We start from the raw sequence: 19,815 nt of genomic DNA on the forward strand, positions 1-19,815 counted from the left end.
CAAAAGTATAAAATAAAACCAAAGAAAGAGAGTTGAATTAGTTGAATCTATCTGTTGGATTTGAAGTATTTAGATTCGTTTAGACTTGTTTGGATTAGTTGGATTGCCTCTAATTTAAAAATAAATTATCTGTACTGCTTTTCTTCTCCTATAGTACTTTGAGATCAAATAGCTGTAGGAATTATAAGTGGAAGTAAGTTTGTAGTATGTTTTATTTTGTCTTCCCATTGTTGCTTACAAATAATTTCCAAAGTAATCCAGGTAAACCAATAGCTAAGTTCACTCTTACTTTGGCTCTGATTCTGTTTTTCAAACAACATTTTGACAAATGTTCTTCATTATATATTTACAGCTTCAGTTTGTGATGGAAAATTTATGTTGACCGATTCCTCTGGGTTTTTTCACTCCATGAATTATCCAAAACCATATAATGCAAATATCATTTGCCAATGGATTATACTGTAAGCTATTTTCCAACAATTTTCTACCTTGCTCTTTTATTACGAAGTGATATTGTTTCCTGCACATCAACCTTTTCTCCTTTCTATTTACATAACTTTTCTTTAAAAACTTACAAACCTAAATCCTACAAATATATCAATAATTTTTCCACTTACAAAAATTCTTACGTAAGATTTTGAGAAATCTTGTGTATTATATACATGCATAGAAATATATTTATAAGCTCAAAATAAATCACATAATTCAAAATAATTGCAAGATATTTGTTCCAAAGTATTACAGTAAGTACTAGTCTTTAGATACTGGCTTCATATGATATAACTTACTAATAGATGGATTTTTCAAGAATTCTCTTGTCATTTATGTGTATGCTTTTCACCTGGGAGCTAACAGCACCTTTGCTCCTAAGTAATTTAAGAATATGTTTTAAAAGTGCATGAGTATTATTTGACATAATAGTGCCAAATGCTTTTTAAGCCTAGGCACAAGAAGTAGAATTGGTTTAATCAAGAATACATACCTACATGGAGGGACAGCTATTTGACTTTGACACTCTACATCTCCTTCATAGGCCAGAGAGAAAAAAAAAGATAGCCATAGTATGTGATAAATCTCATTCTAAAGTACACATCTGAAATAAGTTAGATGATTGCAAGCTGGAAGCTCCTAAAAACCTCTACAATGACTGCCAATTCAGAAGTTACCGCTTTGAAAGGCAGTAATTCTTATTATGGCTTTGTAACAATGTCTATTCTTTGATTCTGAGAAGAATTAGTTTGGTAGAAAAGTTTCAAAGGAGATTAAGGAAATGCCTTTAAAATTGGATAAAATTTGGACTTTTCATTTCTAGGGCTCCTTTGAAAGTGCTAGTCTTTGAGTTTGTTCAGGTCTTTCATCTTCAAAAAAAAGTCGGGGTTTTCCTTCTGTTTTGTGCATTTGTTCATTCTCATCTTCAGCAATACTATTCACCAATTACTGAGTACATCTGGTTTTGAGCTATAGTTGTGTCGCAGGAATAGCACAGAATTTTATTCTTCAGGATATAAGCATGACTTCTTCCTCAGTTCATGGTGTCACAGAATTCGAGCATGATAATTTAATCATGTCTCAAGTGAATTCCTTCCTTCTAAGCTGTTAATTTTGCTTAAAACACTGCTATAGCTGCATAAAGCATTGTATTAGGTAAATAGCTGTACCAGGCACGTAGCTAACAAAAACAATTTTTGGAAGGAAGCATGCAAATAACATAGTAGAGGTGCTGCAAGTCTGTGTCATTACAGATTGATCAATGACAAAAACAACTGTTTGGTTTTATTTTCCAGTTATCTGCTGTCAAAAAATCTGGCAACACTGACAATAAAGGCATAAAAAATTCCATGTGGCACTCAAATTTTGTCTCCCTTTTAAACAGAATTGTTTCTATGAGGGAACCTTTGGGGTTTTCCATTAACAAATGAGACAGATTTTGTCCTGTTATTTTGTATTCGTCCTATAAAAATCTGTTTGTGCTAAAAGTCATCCTGCAATACACCCAAGATTTTATTTCTCTTGTGCCTTTCTTTGTCTAGAAAGATTTCCCCACTACCTTTAGGAAAAGCTTTTACATTTTCATCCCATTTTACTCCTCCCCATATGATGATGTAATTTCCTCTCCTTTTAAAAGTCAGAGCAGTATGTTTAATATTTCCCTGAAACATAAGCTTCCTTTCAACTTTATGTTTTACTCTTTACAAAGCACAGATATTTTTTTCCTACAGAGAAATATATAACCAAAAAAAAAAACAGGACAAATACAAATATTCAAATATTTACTTCATGCTCCTGTACTGATTGGTACTGATAAGCATCAGCACATTGCTGTTGAAAAGCTGTCTTCATATGGTTAGGTTTGATAGCATGTTCCCAAACAGTGGGTGTGAGATCTTCAAATCTTCATGCAAATCCTTATTTTGTCATAAGAGTCATTATCTTGGACTTTCAGGAGAGAGATTTTGATATGTTGTTATGCTTATTTCTCTGACCTTAGGAAATCTATCTATCTGAGCAGTGACATTATTTATCAGTAACGTATTAAAAAACAATTGTAAATTAATGAAATGCAGAAGGGGAAAAAAACCCCAACCCCTCCCCACAAAAAAAACCCAAAACTTAAAAAGCTGTTCAGATGAATAGCTCATTCTCGAGTTTAGAAGGTTCATTTCCTAAAATACAGTTAACTACAGTAAGTAAAGGAGTAACTACAGTAAGTAAAGGAGTACTTGTACTGTTACAAAAGGTTTATGTCTCATTATTTTGGTGATTTTGCAAACTAGAAGTTAGCCAAATAGGTTAGTAATCTTAATTAATATAATTCCACATTGTTTCTGAATTTAACATCATTGAATCACACAATGAGCTTACTGCAGTCAAAAAAAAATAATTTACTAGAACATGAATTTCAGTTTTTGGGTATATTTTTCTCTTGTTATCTTAGGGTGCCTCAAGGGTTATTCATTAAACTGAACTTCACTTCCTTTGAAACGCAAAGATATGCAGACAATTTAAATATTTTTGAAGGTATAGGACAAAACAAGATTTTAAGAGGTAAGGTTAATTTTGAGCTAATATTATTTTTTTATTAATAAAAACTACATGGCAAAATAAGCATTTTGAAGTGAAAAAAAATGGTATGCATACATATAAATAGAAGAATACATCTCTGTAAAGTTACCCTGTTAGACAGTTGATTTCAGTATACATATCTGGACTTACAAAGTGACCAGATAAATTATTTCCTAATATATTAAGAAATCTGCTTGGTTTTAAGATCTTATTTGAACAATTTGATAACTTGACCAGAGCCATGGTCTTGTGGTGTCCATTTTTCATGGGAAGTATATTGCCAGAAGAACATGTAACATCACACACAGTAACATAAAATGAAAGCGTCTAAACTGAAACTACTGGGAGCACTATCATACTCCCCGAAATTCATTACAAGCACATCATAACAAAATTATGCAATCAGTCCTGTGATTCTAGAGTTTCAGAGTGCATACATGTAAATTTTGAAAACATTTACAACATAATAAGCATAGATATGAAAATTATAGTATTGAATATGTGTACTGAAAGAGATGTGAGAGATGGGATATGCAGAATACTTATATGGTAGTCAAACAACTAAATGCCTTCAGAGTTATGAAGGTACTGTAGACAGGATCACAGTACAAGAGGGAAAGCGTTCTTTAAGACTCAAAAAGCTAATCCACTATATTTTTATGAGAGCACTGGGGATTTTAATGTGCACAGGATTGTTTTCTCTCTGACTACGTGATTCTTTATTTGTTCTCAGCTTCTCTGTCAGGCACTAATCCTGAGACAATTTACATTTTTTCTCATGAGGCTACAGCAGAGTTTATATCTGATTATTCTGAAAATTACAGTGGCTTTAACGCAACGTACACTACATTTAATGCAAATGAGCTGAACAGTAAGTGTTCTTTTTTTGTGTGGTTTTACACTTCAGTGTGTGTGTGTGCTTATTATCCTGAAAGCTTGGTGAAAGTGTATTTTCAGTTTGACAAAATAGAAGTGAAAAGGGAAGCAGTATTTTCTAGCCTCAGTCTACTGATTAGATCCACTTTGTGAAATTTTATAGTATTTTAAAGATAAAATCATTGATTTCAGTCCACAGTTTTACAGGCCTGTATCTAGCAGTAGGTTGATGCCTTACGAAGTTAATCTGTTAATTAAAACTCTGGCCATATCTCCATCATATTCTTCTCAGCCAATTTGTTCACTAGTGAATGCTGTTGAATCACTGACACTAAGCATTATTCTGTCATCACCTGATAGTACCTGCTCTCCAGAGTTTCTGATGGCCTGAATCATTGCCACAAGTAGTAGTCCCAAATGGTAAATTTAACATTTGGGAAAATTCCTGCTTCAGTAAATAGACACTGGAAAAAAGTCCAGATGCACTAAATCTATAATGGCAACCAAAAAAAAAAAAAGCAATATGACTCATGCATTAGTGTTTTTCGGTAGTTGGGGGAAAATCTACATGCAGATTGGACAAGTGAAGGCTTCTTCAGCTGCTAAATTCTGAGCAGGATGTGAATAGGGGATGTGACCGGGAAGGGATATGCTGCAGGAAACATAGAGTGCCAGCAAGCTTTTGTCACGTGGAAGCCCTTGCTGGCGGTGGACCTGCACTCCAGGGCACCATGAAAAGACACTGAGCATGATACTATCAGAAGTGATTAGGATGTTGCGTATGTGAGCAAAGAAGGAATGAAGGAGAAGGTCAAGGAAAGTAGCATCCCTCGTACATGGAACACAGCACTCATCGGAGCATTCAGGTCTGGTGATGGGCTCTTGCAGCTGAAGCAATTGAGGCCTTGGCAAAGAAAAGAGGAAAAGAACAGGGTTAGCCCTTTGTGTTAACTAAGCAAGAGGTCCTCTCTTGTTCCCACAGCACATTACTGGAGAAGGATCAAAAAAGAAGGTTGATGAATGAATGCAAGAGCATGTAGAGCCACCTTTAGCAGTAGTGCTTTGTTACGAAGTGCAAATGACAAATTTATTTGAGTAATTATGTTGCTTTGCATAGAAGAAATTGAGTCACTGTGAGCTCCAGTTTTCAAACAGATTTAAAAATACTTGTCACCTTCTTGCATAATTCTGTGAAAATGCTTCTCGTCTCTGTCATTTTTATTTACTAGAGGTTCTTATTCACAGATTATGAGAAAATCAATTGCACTTTTGAAGAAAGCATTTGTTATTGGATACAAGATTTAGATGATGATTCAGACTGGGAGAGAATTCAGGGTCCTACTTTTCCCCCTATGAGTGGTCCTGATTTTGATCATACGTTTGGCAACGCGTCAGGTAAAATCAAATACAAATTGCTTGCAGATTAAAAGAAAAGCTTGATTTATCTTATGTTATATCACTATACAATGGATTTTTCATAGTGGTATTATCAAGATGTAATTTTATTCTGCCATAAAAATGAGTCAAGGCAACCAGAAAAAATGTTTTATGCTACTGATTGCCATCTTGTGGAAATATACCAAAACTAAAAGAAGAAATAAAGAAATATATAAAGGGATTAAAGTGTGAGGTATTGAAAAGCTTCAGTGTTAATAGTATGACAAAGTGCCCTATCTGAGAAAGCAATTTCTATTATGTAACAGTTTTATAGGTCAAATAACTACATGTTTACCTTAAGGAAAAAAGCAAGCATAGTTACCTTCAAGGGAAATCACTTCTATTGCATCCCTGTCTACAGGTGACATCCTCGTGGTTGTCACAGAGCCATTCTGATGTAACATAAAGTTGATCTGCAGGATACAGAGGGCACTTGTGTCCACAGTTAGAGTTGCACACCAAACACAATAATTTAAGTCATATGCAAAATGCACAAATGCTCCAGCAACTGCTATAGCGAAGCAATTTAATTGCAAGAGTGATCATGTCAAACATTCCTTTTAATTAAGGACACATGCTAATATGAATCAAATTTCTTATCATGACTATGATATGTGTATCATGACTGTTTATCATGACTGCTTATCCTAGAATTAGACTCCAAAACTTTTTTTTCTGCTTCAACAGCAAAACCAATCTTTCTCAGCTGATCTGTCAGTCCAGCTAAAACTAATTAAATTAATTTGGCTTTTGTAATGGCTATATGTAGTCTATGCAAGAATGCATGCTTTCTAAGTCAACACAGGAAGTGAAAGGCCTGGTTCAGATTTCAAACTTAATTGTCAGGTACTTTAACCTCCCACAGGAAAAAGCTAGCTGATCTAGAAATATAAATAACAGAATATAGTATGCATAATTTAACTTGTATCGTTGCATTTATTTATAAACTCTGTGAATATAATATTCGCATATATATGTGATAGACCGATTGATAGAATAAAATCTAAGATTAAATCCATGATTTCAATTTAAAAAAGGATTTTATTTTAGGACTTTTAACTCTGCCTAATTTTGCTTTTCTTGTGACAAATCACAATGCTTCTGTAGCTTGGACTCACGTTATATTTCCATATGGCAGGAAGAAGTCCTAATTCCCAACTGCAAGGAATTAACACAGAAAAAGCTAAAACCCTAATTTTCTTGTTTATAATGCTTCACCTTGCTATAAAATATTCATGTAGTCATGCCCCTCAATATGCAACCCATATTTCACATTATTATGTGTATAAAAATTATAAAAATGCCAGGAAATTCTTCTGTAAAATCACAAACAATACCAAACTGGGAGACATTTTTATAAATTAAATAGAAATTGCTCATGTGAATTGCTGTGCTCACTAAGTAAAAGGCAGATCTCCCATTGACTTCCAAAGAACTAGTTTCCCATTTCATGTTTAGTTTTGAGAAGTGTCCGACAAGCTTAAAAGCTCATTTTAATATATCATTGATTGATGACTATAACTGGTGATAATCATTTATGGTAATTGTGTCAGGAATCTTCCACATCATGCAACACTATTTATGCTCGATATTATTATTAGTAAGTGTAAAAACTCTTTTTTAAAAAAAAAAAAAAAAGCTGTAATTCTGTACTGACTAAAATGTCCTCATTATCTTGCAGGATTTTATATTTCAACACCCACAGGGTATGCATTCGGAGAAGAGAGAGTCCGGATACTGAGTCTGCCTTTGAACTCTTCAGATTTATCTTGTTTAAGCTTTTGGTATTCCTACATAATTCCTAAACATATACTTTGCTTAAGCATAAAACCAAACAGCTTTCTTCATATATAATATTAATACAAATCAGTGTGCCAGGAATACAAACCTGTTTCTGTTTGGATTTCCATGATCAGTCTCAACTCCAGGCCTGCAACTTTGTCTCCTTTATAAGTTTGATTCTTGCAGTTAACTTTAATGTGTTTTCCTTTTCACCCTGGATCCAATATTCATTTCTATACAGAAATTTCAGTAAGAATCCCTGAAATACTTTTTGTCATGAAGCTTAACTAGGCCTCTGCAGAAAATATAGACAATACCAAGTAAAACTTCCAGGTGTAAACTAAATTTATGATTCATTTTATTTTCATGCTAACTGCAAATTAGTCCTAGTTCCATAAAACCATTTGAAAAATAAAAAGCTTGATTTTATTTTTTTTTTAATGAAAACTGACTTTGTTCTAATAACACCAAAATTGCTCTTACCCCACTAGGTATTTCATGTACGGTACTAATGTTTATTGTTTAAGAGTGAGCATAAGTAATGTGCATGGTTTGGAAAAGATCATTTTCCAGAAAGAGGGAAACTATGGGAACAACTGGAATTATGGACAAGTAACTTTAAATGAATCATCTGATTTTAAGGTTTGTAAAATTGCTTGTTCTTTTTAAAATTTATTCTAGCTAAACTGATATCAGAATTTTCTGCCAAATTAACCCAGTAATCCACAGCTCCAAAGATAATATCTAGTACTATTTACTAATGCATGCTATCAAATATATGTTAGCATGCAGAAGACTGGAGTCCCTATTTGAACTGCCATCCCCCTCCCTTTTCCCTACTCTGAAATTTAAAGTATTACTTTTGTGGAAAACAGAAAACCTTAACATTGTCATGGGACAATAAATGTTATCACAACAGAGAGCTTTCTGAAAAGCAAGGGTGTTTAAAGCCTATCAAAACCTGAAGTGGAGTTTATAATCTTGACAGTGGATGTGATACGAAGCTTTTAGGCATGAGAATATTTAAATCAAATAACTTCAGAATCTGAAGCAGTATTTTCACTAATTGATTGCAGAATCACTCATTGAAAGTGTGTTCTGGACAAAAATGTATTTGGAACTGCATGATTAACAACCAGCCTGATTTATATGTAAGCAAAAGGAGGAGACTTTTGCTAGATAATTCCTTCAGCAACTTTCTATTGGGAATAGTTTCTTTTTATAGGTATTTGTGATGGCTTGTACTGCTATAGTAGTTTAGATTCATGCAAAAACACTGCCAGAAAGATACATTTACTATCTGAGAAAGTAAATACATCTGTGACCTGGCTGCACCAGATTTCCAGCAAATGTGTGTTTTATGATCTCAGGAAGAGTGCTATACCTAGCTGTATTTCACCAGCACAAACTGCTTGGTAGCAGGGTTAGTTTAGATCTGTGGATATTAACAAATGAGATCAATTTAAATTTTTCATGGAGGTATGCCATTGGATCAAGAGAAGTTTGGCCTCATGACTGATACAGAGTTTGCATTTCAAAAATTACATGTATTTATATATAAAAAGTAAAGTTACTGAATCATGTTAATAATTTATATGAAGAGTACCTTCAACCTTTAGAATGATCCACTCAGTTGGCATAGTGCTGGGTTTTTTTTACAAGGAATCCTATTTCATCCTTGATGCCCTTCTTTAAATGATGCACCCATGTAGGTTACAGTGGACATACGAGCAATTGAGAAAGAAGACAAAATGATTCAGCATAGGAAGGTGAAAAATGTTTTATTAAAATATAAAATTACATTTTTTTTCCAGGTTATTTTTGATGCCTTTAAAAGACCTGGTCTCAGTGATATTGCCATGGATGACATTGGCCTGACAAAGGGGAAGTGTAATGATAGTATTTATGTAGAGCCGACTGAGATTCCAGCTGTTACTACTGTCCCTTCAGTTCCCAGTAAGTAAACATTAAATTACAGTTAGTTGATTGCCATTTCTTATTACTATATTTGGGTATGGATGATTCAGAATTTTCAGCCTTCAGTTTTATAAAAATCTCTCTTCAGCATTATAAAATTATCTTCAGGATAACATACTAGGGATCACATTCCCTGCCTATGATTTTGTTGATAGTAACAGGACTGGTAGATTCACAGCTTAAGCTATATCAGTACAGTATCTTCCAAAACTTGAAGCCTGGAGGATAATGAAAAAATTCAAAAATAGTCTCTAAAAGCTTTAATCAGTAAGGCTACCAGAAAGCCACTGAAGAGAAAGGAAGACAAAAGACAAGGAAGATTATAACCTCTATATTTGAAATGATAAGCAATATAGCAGGAGAATAAGAGAATGGACCAAATCACATGAAAATAGACTAGAGGTCTCAATTCACTAAACTGTGAGAACACATGCACACTGTAAACTCCCATATTTAGGGGAATGAATCTATAAAATAGTGCAAGAATAGTTTAAGACTGGAACATGGTCTATGTGAATGTCTAATACCCAAAATGGAGGTATTATCTGGAACAAGTCTCACAATGAATGAGTTCTTTCCAACATACATTTGCCCATATAGTTATTCCTACTGTATCTGGTGACATAAAATAAAGCAATATTTGCTTTAAAAAAATTTAAATAGGGAAACAGAAAGGACAGAAGGACAGTTGGTTCTGGGTTTGGAGGAAATGAGTGGACAAAAAGAAAGAACAATCAAAGGACTCTTTCCACTTTCTTATCTAATGAGATGCTTCAGTATCTGCATAAATTATTGAATCTGTCAAAAATGAAGCCTGATTTCTTCAATTTTGCCTTTGATAACTACTCATTGTGGTAAGGCAGGAATGATGAATAAGTGCTTGATCTAGTAATAATGGTTAGTGCTTTTTTCTGCTTGATTGGGCCTTATCTCATTTTGTCTCACTATTTTCTTTTCACCTCTTCCAAATCCCAGGTTCAGGGAAGGAGGAGGAAATGGGAGGAGAGTTGGTTTTGTTTTCATATTGTTGCCATCTGCTCCAAGTCAACTAGAAGTTAGTGAAACATGAAACATTGCTATCTAAAGTGCATAAGCACGTCTCCAAAAAGGTTATATAACTTGATCCAGACCAATCAAATTTCAGAGTCATTTAGAGGAAAGCACAGACATGTGAGTTTCCTCAAAACACTCCAGTTTCACAGAGCTAGTTAGCAGAATCTCACTGAGAAAAATATGAAAACATACCTGTTGCCATCATTATAAATCTGGAAAATATATCTAAAACAGTGAATAACAATTGCATGTGATGTTAACCAGGCCCACACACATTCAAAGCAAAAACTGGTACAAATATGAATAGAACCTGTGGAAATCATTAAAATATCTGATAGGGCTTTGTAATTTATGTGGAAGAAGCCTGAACTGTTGGGGAAAAAAGAGATTTCTACAAAAGACCTATTCACAAATGGTTTTAAATCATTAAAACAAACAGTGAGTATGTTTCAGGATTGCCTCCTATTGGATTTACTGTCACTTAAAAAGCACAACTAGTTGCTCTCTTGACAGTATATAGCAAATAAAAATGGTCTAAAATTAAAATAATAGAAAAAGACTGTTTGCATTGTATTTATGTTGAAGTACTGTGTACTGTCATTCTATCAAATCTAACACCTTTAAATCTACTGCATCAGGACAGGTAAAAAACCAAAACCTTCTAAATATAAGGGCAAAATTCTGTTTTGGAGCTCCATCCTGAGACACGGGAAAGTAAAGTTCAATAAGATGTCTCTGTCAGCAAAATTAAATTTTAGTAACACTAGTAATTTCAGTCATAAATCTCCAAAGTTAGTTTCGGAGTTTAACTGCAGCTTTCATAAAAGTAATACTGTGGAGAGATGCTGATGTCTGCCACATCCAGCCATCTTTCAGGTGCTGTGGGTAAACACAGCTCACAAGTTAGCATCAGTATAATAATTAGTGGTAGAACATCCCTGTGATAAATAGTGGCTGAGCGCTGCTGTCAAAACACCAGAAAAATGTCACTCAAACTATGGGTCTCTACGCCAAATATGGTGAACAAGTTTTAATATTCAAAAGAAGGAAGTGGTGACATAGCATATGACTCCTTTTCAAGCAGATTAGAGAGGATCCATACTGTTCTTCAATATGATACAACAGCACAGGCTAAGCTGTTGCTGAGGAAAACCTCCCTTGCTTGCATAACTTTATTGAGGTGTGCTATGTATATGCTATCTGTAACCTGCTAAAAACTAGTGAATGTTATCAGTCATCTTCAAAGAAGCATGAAATTACTTTGATGGATGTGGTGCAAGCTTTCTAACACTAATGGTTTCACTACAAATGTCATGTCTATAAACAAGAGATGAAAGAGTCTGAGCTAAGCCAATTTCTTTTGCTAGAGTGAGAGCTTTAGTAAGTGGCACTGGCATCATTCACAGTGCCACAAAAGCTCAATGAAAAGTAAAACCAAATCTTTGGTGGTGGGATAGAGAAGCTGGATTTGCTTTTGTCTTTTGCACAAGACTGTCAGCTTACACTTTCATCTAAAACAAAGACTGCTTTCATCTTCATATTCATTTATAACCTGTCTTTTAATACAAAAAACAGTGTGGAAATTGCAGTGTAGATTCCACACTTAAGATGTGGAATCTACATATATAGATACACATATAAATAAATTAAAATTTTGGCCAATGCACAGAGGATTTTCTTTATTAATAGGTCATATATAATTTTCTTCAGCGTTGAGAAAAATTGTCTATTATGCTCAGTGAAAAAACCAAAATCATTGGTGCTGATTGCTATTTGGTTTCTAACAAGTGACAGCTATATGAATAACTCCATATAAATTTGTGTTTAAAGATCACGAGAAATTTTTAAAACATTTTTTCCAGGCATTAGTAAAATCAATTACTTCTATAGTTTTTCCATGCAAGAGAAAAAAGATCATTGCTAATGTGGCTTACATGTAGTCAACACGAGGTCAGACTTCACCATAAATTGCCTCTGTTCTGCTATTAAGAAACTCTGCTCATATTGTTCTGCTCATATTATCAAATTACACTGGCTGGGAATCATATATTTGTTATGCACCTTTACAGTAGTTGTGTCTCTGCTTGTACATGTAGTAATGTTCCATGAAAAAAAACCCAATATAATATTTATTTGTTGTTAATGATATTTACAGATAGCCCTCATTGTGAGCTGTACAGCTGAAACATAATATACTTGTTAATCAGTGTGTGATTGTTAGCAGTTCCTTTTCCTTACAGAGAGTTTGGCTTTTCTTGCCAGAAGTGATATGGTGAAATAGAAGATGGTTGTCATGATGAAGTGATAAAGTTCAAATCTTTCTTGTATTATTGGAGCTTCCATGCAGTGGGTTCAATGGGCAAACTCAGTAGGACTTGCAGATTATGCAGTCTCCAACCAAGTGGTTCAGATTATGGAATTCTGATAAGACATAATGAAATACAAATTTTCAGACATAATGTTGTTTTAGTTTAGCTGAATTCTGAAAGTTAAAAAAAATTAAATTTTAATTCAAAGAATAAATGAACAACAAAAAATTAAAAAAGGTAGATTTCTTTTGCCTTAACTCCTAATTCCTGAAGTAGGTGAAGGAGCACTGTTTATTTCTGAATAAGGTAAACAACAGAAGTGGGAAAACATCAAAGTTCATTATGATGGTACAGCTGAAATAAAAATAAAGAATATTTCTGAACATGAAGTAAAGTTTTAGAATGGGAAGCTGCATATTCTGGGTGCAAACCACCGTCTAATATATTGAAAGAGAATATTGAGTATATAAAGTTCAATTAGCTCTCTCTATGTCAGTGCATGTATCTGTGTATATACATATCTACAATATTTGCTTGTAAATACATTTTATTTGTTTTTTTATATAAGTGCTTACACATGTTTGTGATAAAGACCTTTCTTACTGGAGCAGTTGTTTCAAAGAAAAAGCAAATAGTCACTTTTACCATTTACAAGGTTTAACTGTAAAAGTGTTTTGGGTCCTGGTGAAATCAAAATAACAGTATAATGGGGTTTTTTTGTTATAAAGTTTATTTGCTACATGACAAAATGTGCTTTTTACTTGAATATCAGGTGATGCTGCAAGATCAATCAGATAATAAGTAAAGCATACAAGCAAAGTGCATAAATAGGTTATATTAGTAGGGGGGGAAGCTTTCATCTCTGACATTTTCTAGCTTTTATATTCATGTAATATAAATAAAATAAATATCAACGGTATAATTTACTAAAGAATGTATCACATTCTTTTATTCATATTTTCTGCCATGTGCACAGCTTGCAGACCAATAATCACCAAATGAAAAACAGACTGTGTCCTTCCCCTAACTACATGAGGAAGACTTCTCATAGCATCATCATGAATACAGTTGTGCACCTGGGCACTAGCACTTCACAAATAGCAATATAAGAACTATACCTGTAACACTATGGCACCGACTGCATGTGTCAGCAGGTCTTAGACACTGTAACTAATAAGAACAGTGAATTTCTTAGAAACCTTGTTTTCTCAATGCTCTGTGTCCTTACAAGTCATTGTTCAGGCTTTATACCAATGGCACTGCAACTCTTACCCTTATAGTGATGAAGTTAGCTTGAATATCCTCTTCATAAAATTATTGTTTTTCCTAACTGTCTTTGTTACAACAGATTGCAAAAGTAAGCAATAGGTTAATTATGTTTTCTTTTACAGCTGACTGTGGAGGGCCAGTTGAACTCTGGGAGCCAAACAGTACCTTCAGCTCTGAAAACTTTCCAAACAATTACCCTAATCAAGCTTCTTGTAAGTCATTCTTCTTCAAGTTTTCAGAAAAAAGTTTAGCTGTATAAAAGTAGACATACTAAATCTGATTTCCCAAGTCAGATGTCATGCAAAAAAATCTAAGCTATATACAGTGGGATCCTTTAACTGAAGACTATATGGCTTTTAGGAGAAGTTAAGGAATCATGTTCCAGTTGATTAAAAAGTGATGAAGACAAGCATAATCCTTCTGAATGGCTTCAGACAGGCCAATTCCATCATGCATATTATGTCAAATATCTTTATGTCAATGTAACAGACAAGGCGCTGTACATCCCCATTTTACCATTATACCTCATCATTATACCAGGTTAATGTCATCATCTCTTCTGTTAAATAGTTAAACTTTTCTAGGGCCAAAGAAAGTGTGTATGCATTTTTCAAGGGATCCTCTCTTTATAGAGTGTTTCTTAACATTTTAGTGAAAAATATTGGCGATCAAAGGGCTGGAGCATCTCTCCTATGAAGACAGGCTGAGAGAGTTTGGCTTGTTCAACCTGGAGAAGGGAAGGCTCCGGGAAGACCTTATTGCATCCTTTCAGTACCTGGAAGTTAAAGAGGGACTTTATATAAGAATAAGTAGTGATAGGACAAGGGGTAATGGCTTTAAACTGAAAGAGGGTAGATTTATATTAAGTATAAGGAAGAAGTTCTTTACTGTGAGGGTGCTGAGACAGTGGAACAGGTTGCTCCGAGAAGTGGTAGATGCCCCATCCCCAGAAGTGTTCAAAGCCAGACTGGATGGGGCTTTGAGTAACTTCATCTAGGGGAAAGTATCACTGCCTATAGCAGGGGGAGGGTTGGAACTAGATAGTCTTTATGGTCCCTTCCAACCCAAGCTATTCTATGATTCTATGGCTCTATGAAAGACATCATTACTGTACTAATGCTACTTGATACAGATTAAGCTACAGCTGGCAAAAATGAGAATATTTCAAGGTAGTACACTATGTGCTGTTGATGGATGAAGCAGGGAACAGAACTCTGTCATTACCTGTTAATGAAATTTTAATTATTTATTACTTCACCTTTAACTAGAGAACTGTGTTGTGTTGCTAATCACAAAAGTTGTAATTTCGTATTTCTGTCCCATTTGAGTTATAGCTCTGATTTCCAGGTATTAATTTCGCAAGTTCCTAAAAGAGATTCCTACTATTGAGAAAATGTTTCTCATTCTCTGAGCAGATTGTAAAACAGTCGGTTTTAATTTAGGTGTTTTGTTTTTTGTTTTTTTTTACTTTATTTAGAAGATTTTGGTAGCATCCACACTTACATAGATTAAATATGATAAAGCATAGGCTAAACAGAAGGAAATACTTCTACTTTAAAAAGACATCTAACTTGAAAGACAGGCATCTCTGACTGATTACAGAAATTATCTTACTATCAAATAAGTCTTTAGTGGCAAGACTGTCATGTTTTCACAGTTACAAAAGAATTAGCTTTGCTGCTTTAGGGAAATTCACAGTTGTCATGTATGGTGAAAAATGCATGTGTGTGTCTTAAGAGCCTAAATCCAGTTTTCAAAAGTGTTTTAGATATAAGAACCAATAGAATTTTGGGTCTTGACAACATAAGTTGCTTTTAAAGGTAAGATTTAGTCTTCTAAGTCTCTTGGGTGATCTTAATAGTTTAACAGAGTTGTGTTTTTCCCCCAAATCCTTCAACCAGAAAATGACACTGTAAATGTAACAGCTGAAAAGGTGATTTTTGTGTGTGTTTTATTATTTTCTAGGCGTGTGGTACTTAAATGCTGAAAGTGGAAACAACATTCAACTTCATTTTCAGGTTTTTGATCTGGAAAATATTTATGATGTAGTTGAAATCAGAGATGGCAGAGGACCAAATTCCTTACTTTTGGGTAAGTAACAGCATGGCATGCAAAATTAATATCATCAGACAGCTGGAGCAAACTGATAGATATAAAGGAAATTAACTCTTTCTAATTTCATTGAACATTTCTTCATATTTTAGGGTCTCAGAAATTAGGAGGAAAACTTGAGAAAACATACTGTGTGTGACATCATATTTCCCAAATGTTTGAACACGCTTAGCTTTCTATGCAATCCAAACAAAATTAACTTCTTGATAAATAAGACTGCTCATTTATGTGAACAAACAGAAGTGTAATCTCTTAATTGAACCTTATTTTCCTATAATGATATGTCAAATTTGGGGTTGAGCTTTGATCATTGAAGTCTGATAGCAGTTGTGTTTGGGAGAATAACCCAAAACATTTTGAAATACGTAAGAACAAAATAGCTTAAGTATATCCATGTTCTCCTGGAGAATAGCTGTATATACAGGACAAGACCCGTTGCCAGATGTCTTCTCTACAACCAATCAGATGACAATAATCCTCCTTACGGACAAATCTACAACAAAGAAGGGATTTCTTGCAAACTTTACTACTGGCTACCATCTAGGTAAGCATATGAACCCTTGTATTTAAGAGGCTATACTGCTGTTCAAAGACATTTGAGAAAAATTGGAGTGTGGAAGTTGACACTCAGCCTTTCATCAATGGAAATATGAAAAAGTTAAAGAGAAAAAGCCTGGTAGTTACCCATCTGTAATTTGTTTTCTAGCATGAAGTAACATCTTTGTTGCTTTAGTGTAACTGGACCAATGTCTGTATCATATGCAAATCTCTGTAATATTATGTGAAAAACTGACTCACTATTTTGACCAAAAACTATTCAAATGTTTAGAGTGCAAATACAAACTGTTGTCTATACAAGCCCCAGAATAGAATATCTCTTTGTGACTCATTTCAGAATGTCACTAATGTGTCTTTAAATACATTTGTGAAAGATTTGTTATCAATCACATCCACTAGAAGATAAAAATGTATATGTCACTGATTAATGTTTACAATACAGTCCTTCTTGTACCTGCAAAAATTTGGTCCTCAGCTTGTGAAGGATCTGAGAAGAATTAGTCTTTTAAATATTTGGACAGCAGTGTTTCCAGTCCCAGCCAGTCCTCTTCTAAAAGTCTCAGGTTTTGTTGGGGACTGCAATTAGATTTGACACACATACAAGTAATTCAGCAATCAGCTCTCCAAAAACTTGCAAAATGGAGCTAAATGCTAAAGTACATGAACAGCAATATGTTTACCGGCACAAATACTTACACTAATTCTATGCCAAATCTTGTTGGAATTACTTAAAAGCTTTGTATTACTTCTGTGGAAGTCTGACAACAACAACAACAAAAAATAGAGAAAGAAAAAGCAGTATGTATTCAGAGATGTGTGAAATACCGTTAATTTACATGAACAGAAAGTCAACAAGAATCTACACTCTCTTTCTTACTTTAAATATCATAAAGGCAAGTGTCTCCCAGCATGTTTAGCCATCTGCAGCTTTTCTATGGATTAACAGTAATATTTTTCTTAATCTTAAAGATAAAAATATTAACCATTGAGTTACCTTCGTAAAATCAACTAAATTTAATCCTGTTGTGCAAGACTGAGAGGTAGGTTTATAGACATAAGACCATTTTGCTGCTTCTTATTCTGCCTTCTTATCACATCTGCACAGTCCAACAACACTGTGCCTTTTTTTTAGCTGCTTCAGCATATTTGCTGAGCCAGCTTTGCCCATATTTTGTTGTAAAACAAAAATTAAACTTAGCAAGGCAAAGTTCTCCAGGTGGCTATTGCCAGTTTTGGTTAAATATATTTAAAAGTTCCATTTGCAAAAGAATGATGCTTATTCATGATCTTTTCAGCAATAGGACAGAGATAATTATCACTAGCATGTAGTCCCAAGGGTAAAAGGATTGTCAATAAATAAAGTAATTTTGAAAAGAAAAGCAGATTTTTCTTCATATTTTAATTTTCTATGAAATATCAATCTTTTTAAAAAGAAGCATAATTTGAAAATTAATAGTTTTTGGCAGTATGCAATATAATAAAAAACTTGAACAGTAAGTTCTATGGAAAATCTGGCATCGGTTATGGCCACTGAATATTGTGAAAATTCTGATTAAGGCCTTTTATAACCATATTCTTTTGCTTCCATATTGTACAACAGCCCATACTGACTGATGAATGAATCATTTTAAATCAATATTAAAAATTCAGAAGCAAAGCAATTACCTTGCCTTATATAAGATTTCTAGATGATTAAATGTTTCAGTAAGTAAGTCCAGGAAGGAAAATAAAGAAAATAAACAATTTTTCAACAGAATTTAAGTTTATGACTGTATTTACTGTAAATGTATACAAGGGAGCCATTAAAAATATACTTTGGACTTAGAAAAAATTATAACTTTAATTTTACTCTCTATCTGATCTGCTTTTGTTACATAACTGATACTGAAGTAGCTTAATCTTAGTTTTGTGAATGCTTTCTCATTTATTTCTGTTACTCTTGTCTCTTCCACCTTTCTTCCCAGGCAGGTTCTGAGAGGAGACACTTGGCTTTCAGTGCCTCTTGTATGTTTGACTCAATATACTTTAAGGTCTCTACACTCTTGTGAAAGTGCTCGACATCTGAAATTTGCAATCGTTTGTCATTTTTGACAAGATTTGACCAGGATTTGATTTTTCTTATCCCTCCAAAGTTTATTACATGTAACAGAAGAACATTAGCACCTGAGCAATATTAACTGCAGATGCTACAGAATATAATACAATAGATTCTATTCTTATTTAGCTTCTATTTATCACAAAATAATCTTTATTTTGAAAGAGAGATGAATAAGAAAGGAAGAAAAAGGAAATCAAAGGTTCTGTGTACTCAACTTTTATTTCAGGTGAACTGTATGATCTCCAGTGAATGTCAACCTTCCTTGTAATTACCAATTCATTTTCCTTGCCTGTTTTCCTTCAGGAGCTTGTGCAATTGACGAGCACCAGTGTGGCAGTGGGGATTGTATACCATTGCATAACCTTTGTGACAACTTACCTCAGTGTGAAGATGGCTCTGATGAAGCAAAGTGCAGTAAGGTTTCTTTCAAAGAGGAGTGCATGTATATTTAGTAGGAATTATGCAGGAAAACAGCCACAGAACCTCAAATAGTATAAACTACTGCAGCTGCGTGCAGACCATGCCAATTTACACAGTAGTAACTCACTGAGTTTGTCAGGACCAAAAAAACCAAGTTGCTTTTCTGAGATAGTGTATGTAAGCTGATGAAGTTCTCTGTGCTTAAAACTGTGGCTGCTTATAACGGCCCAAAATTAAATGAAAACTCATTACATGTTTTCCTCCTGTATCCATTTTTGTTCCCAAGTTCTATCACTTTTTGCTGTAATTAATTTGAGTATCAAAGCAATATATCCATTTCTTGATGGAAATTCCCAGACAGTCTTGTGGGTGTGAAGCCAAACTACAGTGCATGGCACCCTCCAGCCTGCATGGACTTCATCTTGTGGAAACACTGCCATAGGATGAAGGGATGGCACAGCTGCAAAAGCAGTATCCATTGTAGGTGTGCATGTTGCTACAAGCACCCAAACGGATGCTGCTGCTTAGTCCTCTGGTAGAACTGTTATTTCCAAAATGTAAGTGTACGACGAGTATGTGACCTCATTTCACATACATGGAAATAGCATTCTCTGAACAATAAGTTAAATGTAAAACTGATGTTAAAAGCATGTTGGGACTAGCACGGAAATTTAATTGATGTTTCTGACAATGTGGTGGTTCTGACAATCTATTATGGAGCACTAATGGGCTTTTAAGCCCAGTAGAACATCATCTTCTTTTGTTTCAAAGGAGACTGCTGGGGATTAGATATGTCCTTGGATGCATGCTGAAAGTTCTAATTGATTTAAACATCTTTTAAATGCATATATATATATATAA

General features: G+C 34.2%; 1 protein-coding gene across 1 annotated transcript in view; it reads left to right on the top strand.

Moving 5' to 3' along the window:
• Positions 1-18,948, top strand: part of TMPRSS15 (transmembrane protease, serine 15) — a gene marked incomplete at its 3' end in the record, with an annotated part of 104,272 nt that extends 85,324 nt beyond the window's left edge. The window contains exons 9-19 of the mRNA XM_010024376.1: positions 353-461; positions 2,936-3,045; positions 3,797-3,934; positions 5,185-5,334; positions 7,058-7,160; positions 7,650-7,800; positions 8,973-9,114; positions 13,889-13,978; positions 15,732-15,857; positions 16,291-16,422; positions 18,838-18,948. Coding sequence (XP_010022678.1) covers positions 353-461; positions 2,936-3,045; positions 3,797-3,934; positions 5,185-5,334; positions 7,058-7,160; positions 7,650-7,800; positions 8,973-9,114; positions 13,889-13,978; positions 15,732-15,857; positions 16,291-16,422; positions 18,838-18,948 — 1,362 coding nt within the window. The remainder of the gene's footprint in view (positions 1-352; positions 462-2,935; positions 3,046-3,796; positions 3,935-5,184; positions 5,335-7,057; positions 7,161-7,649; positions 7,801-8,972; positions 9,115-13,888; positions 13,979-15,731; positions 15,858-16,290; positions 16,423-18,837) is intronic.
• Positions 18,949-19,815: the final 867 nt, after the last annotated feature.

Source organism: Nestor notabilis, unplaced genomic scaffold (genome assembly GCF_000696875.1).
Source record: "Nestor notabilis isolate BGI_N333 unplaced genomic scaffold, ASM69687v1 scaffold3071, whole genome shotgun sequence".
NCBI lineage: Eukaryota > Metazoa > Chordata > Aves > Psittaciformes > Psittacidae > Nestor > Nestor notabilis.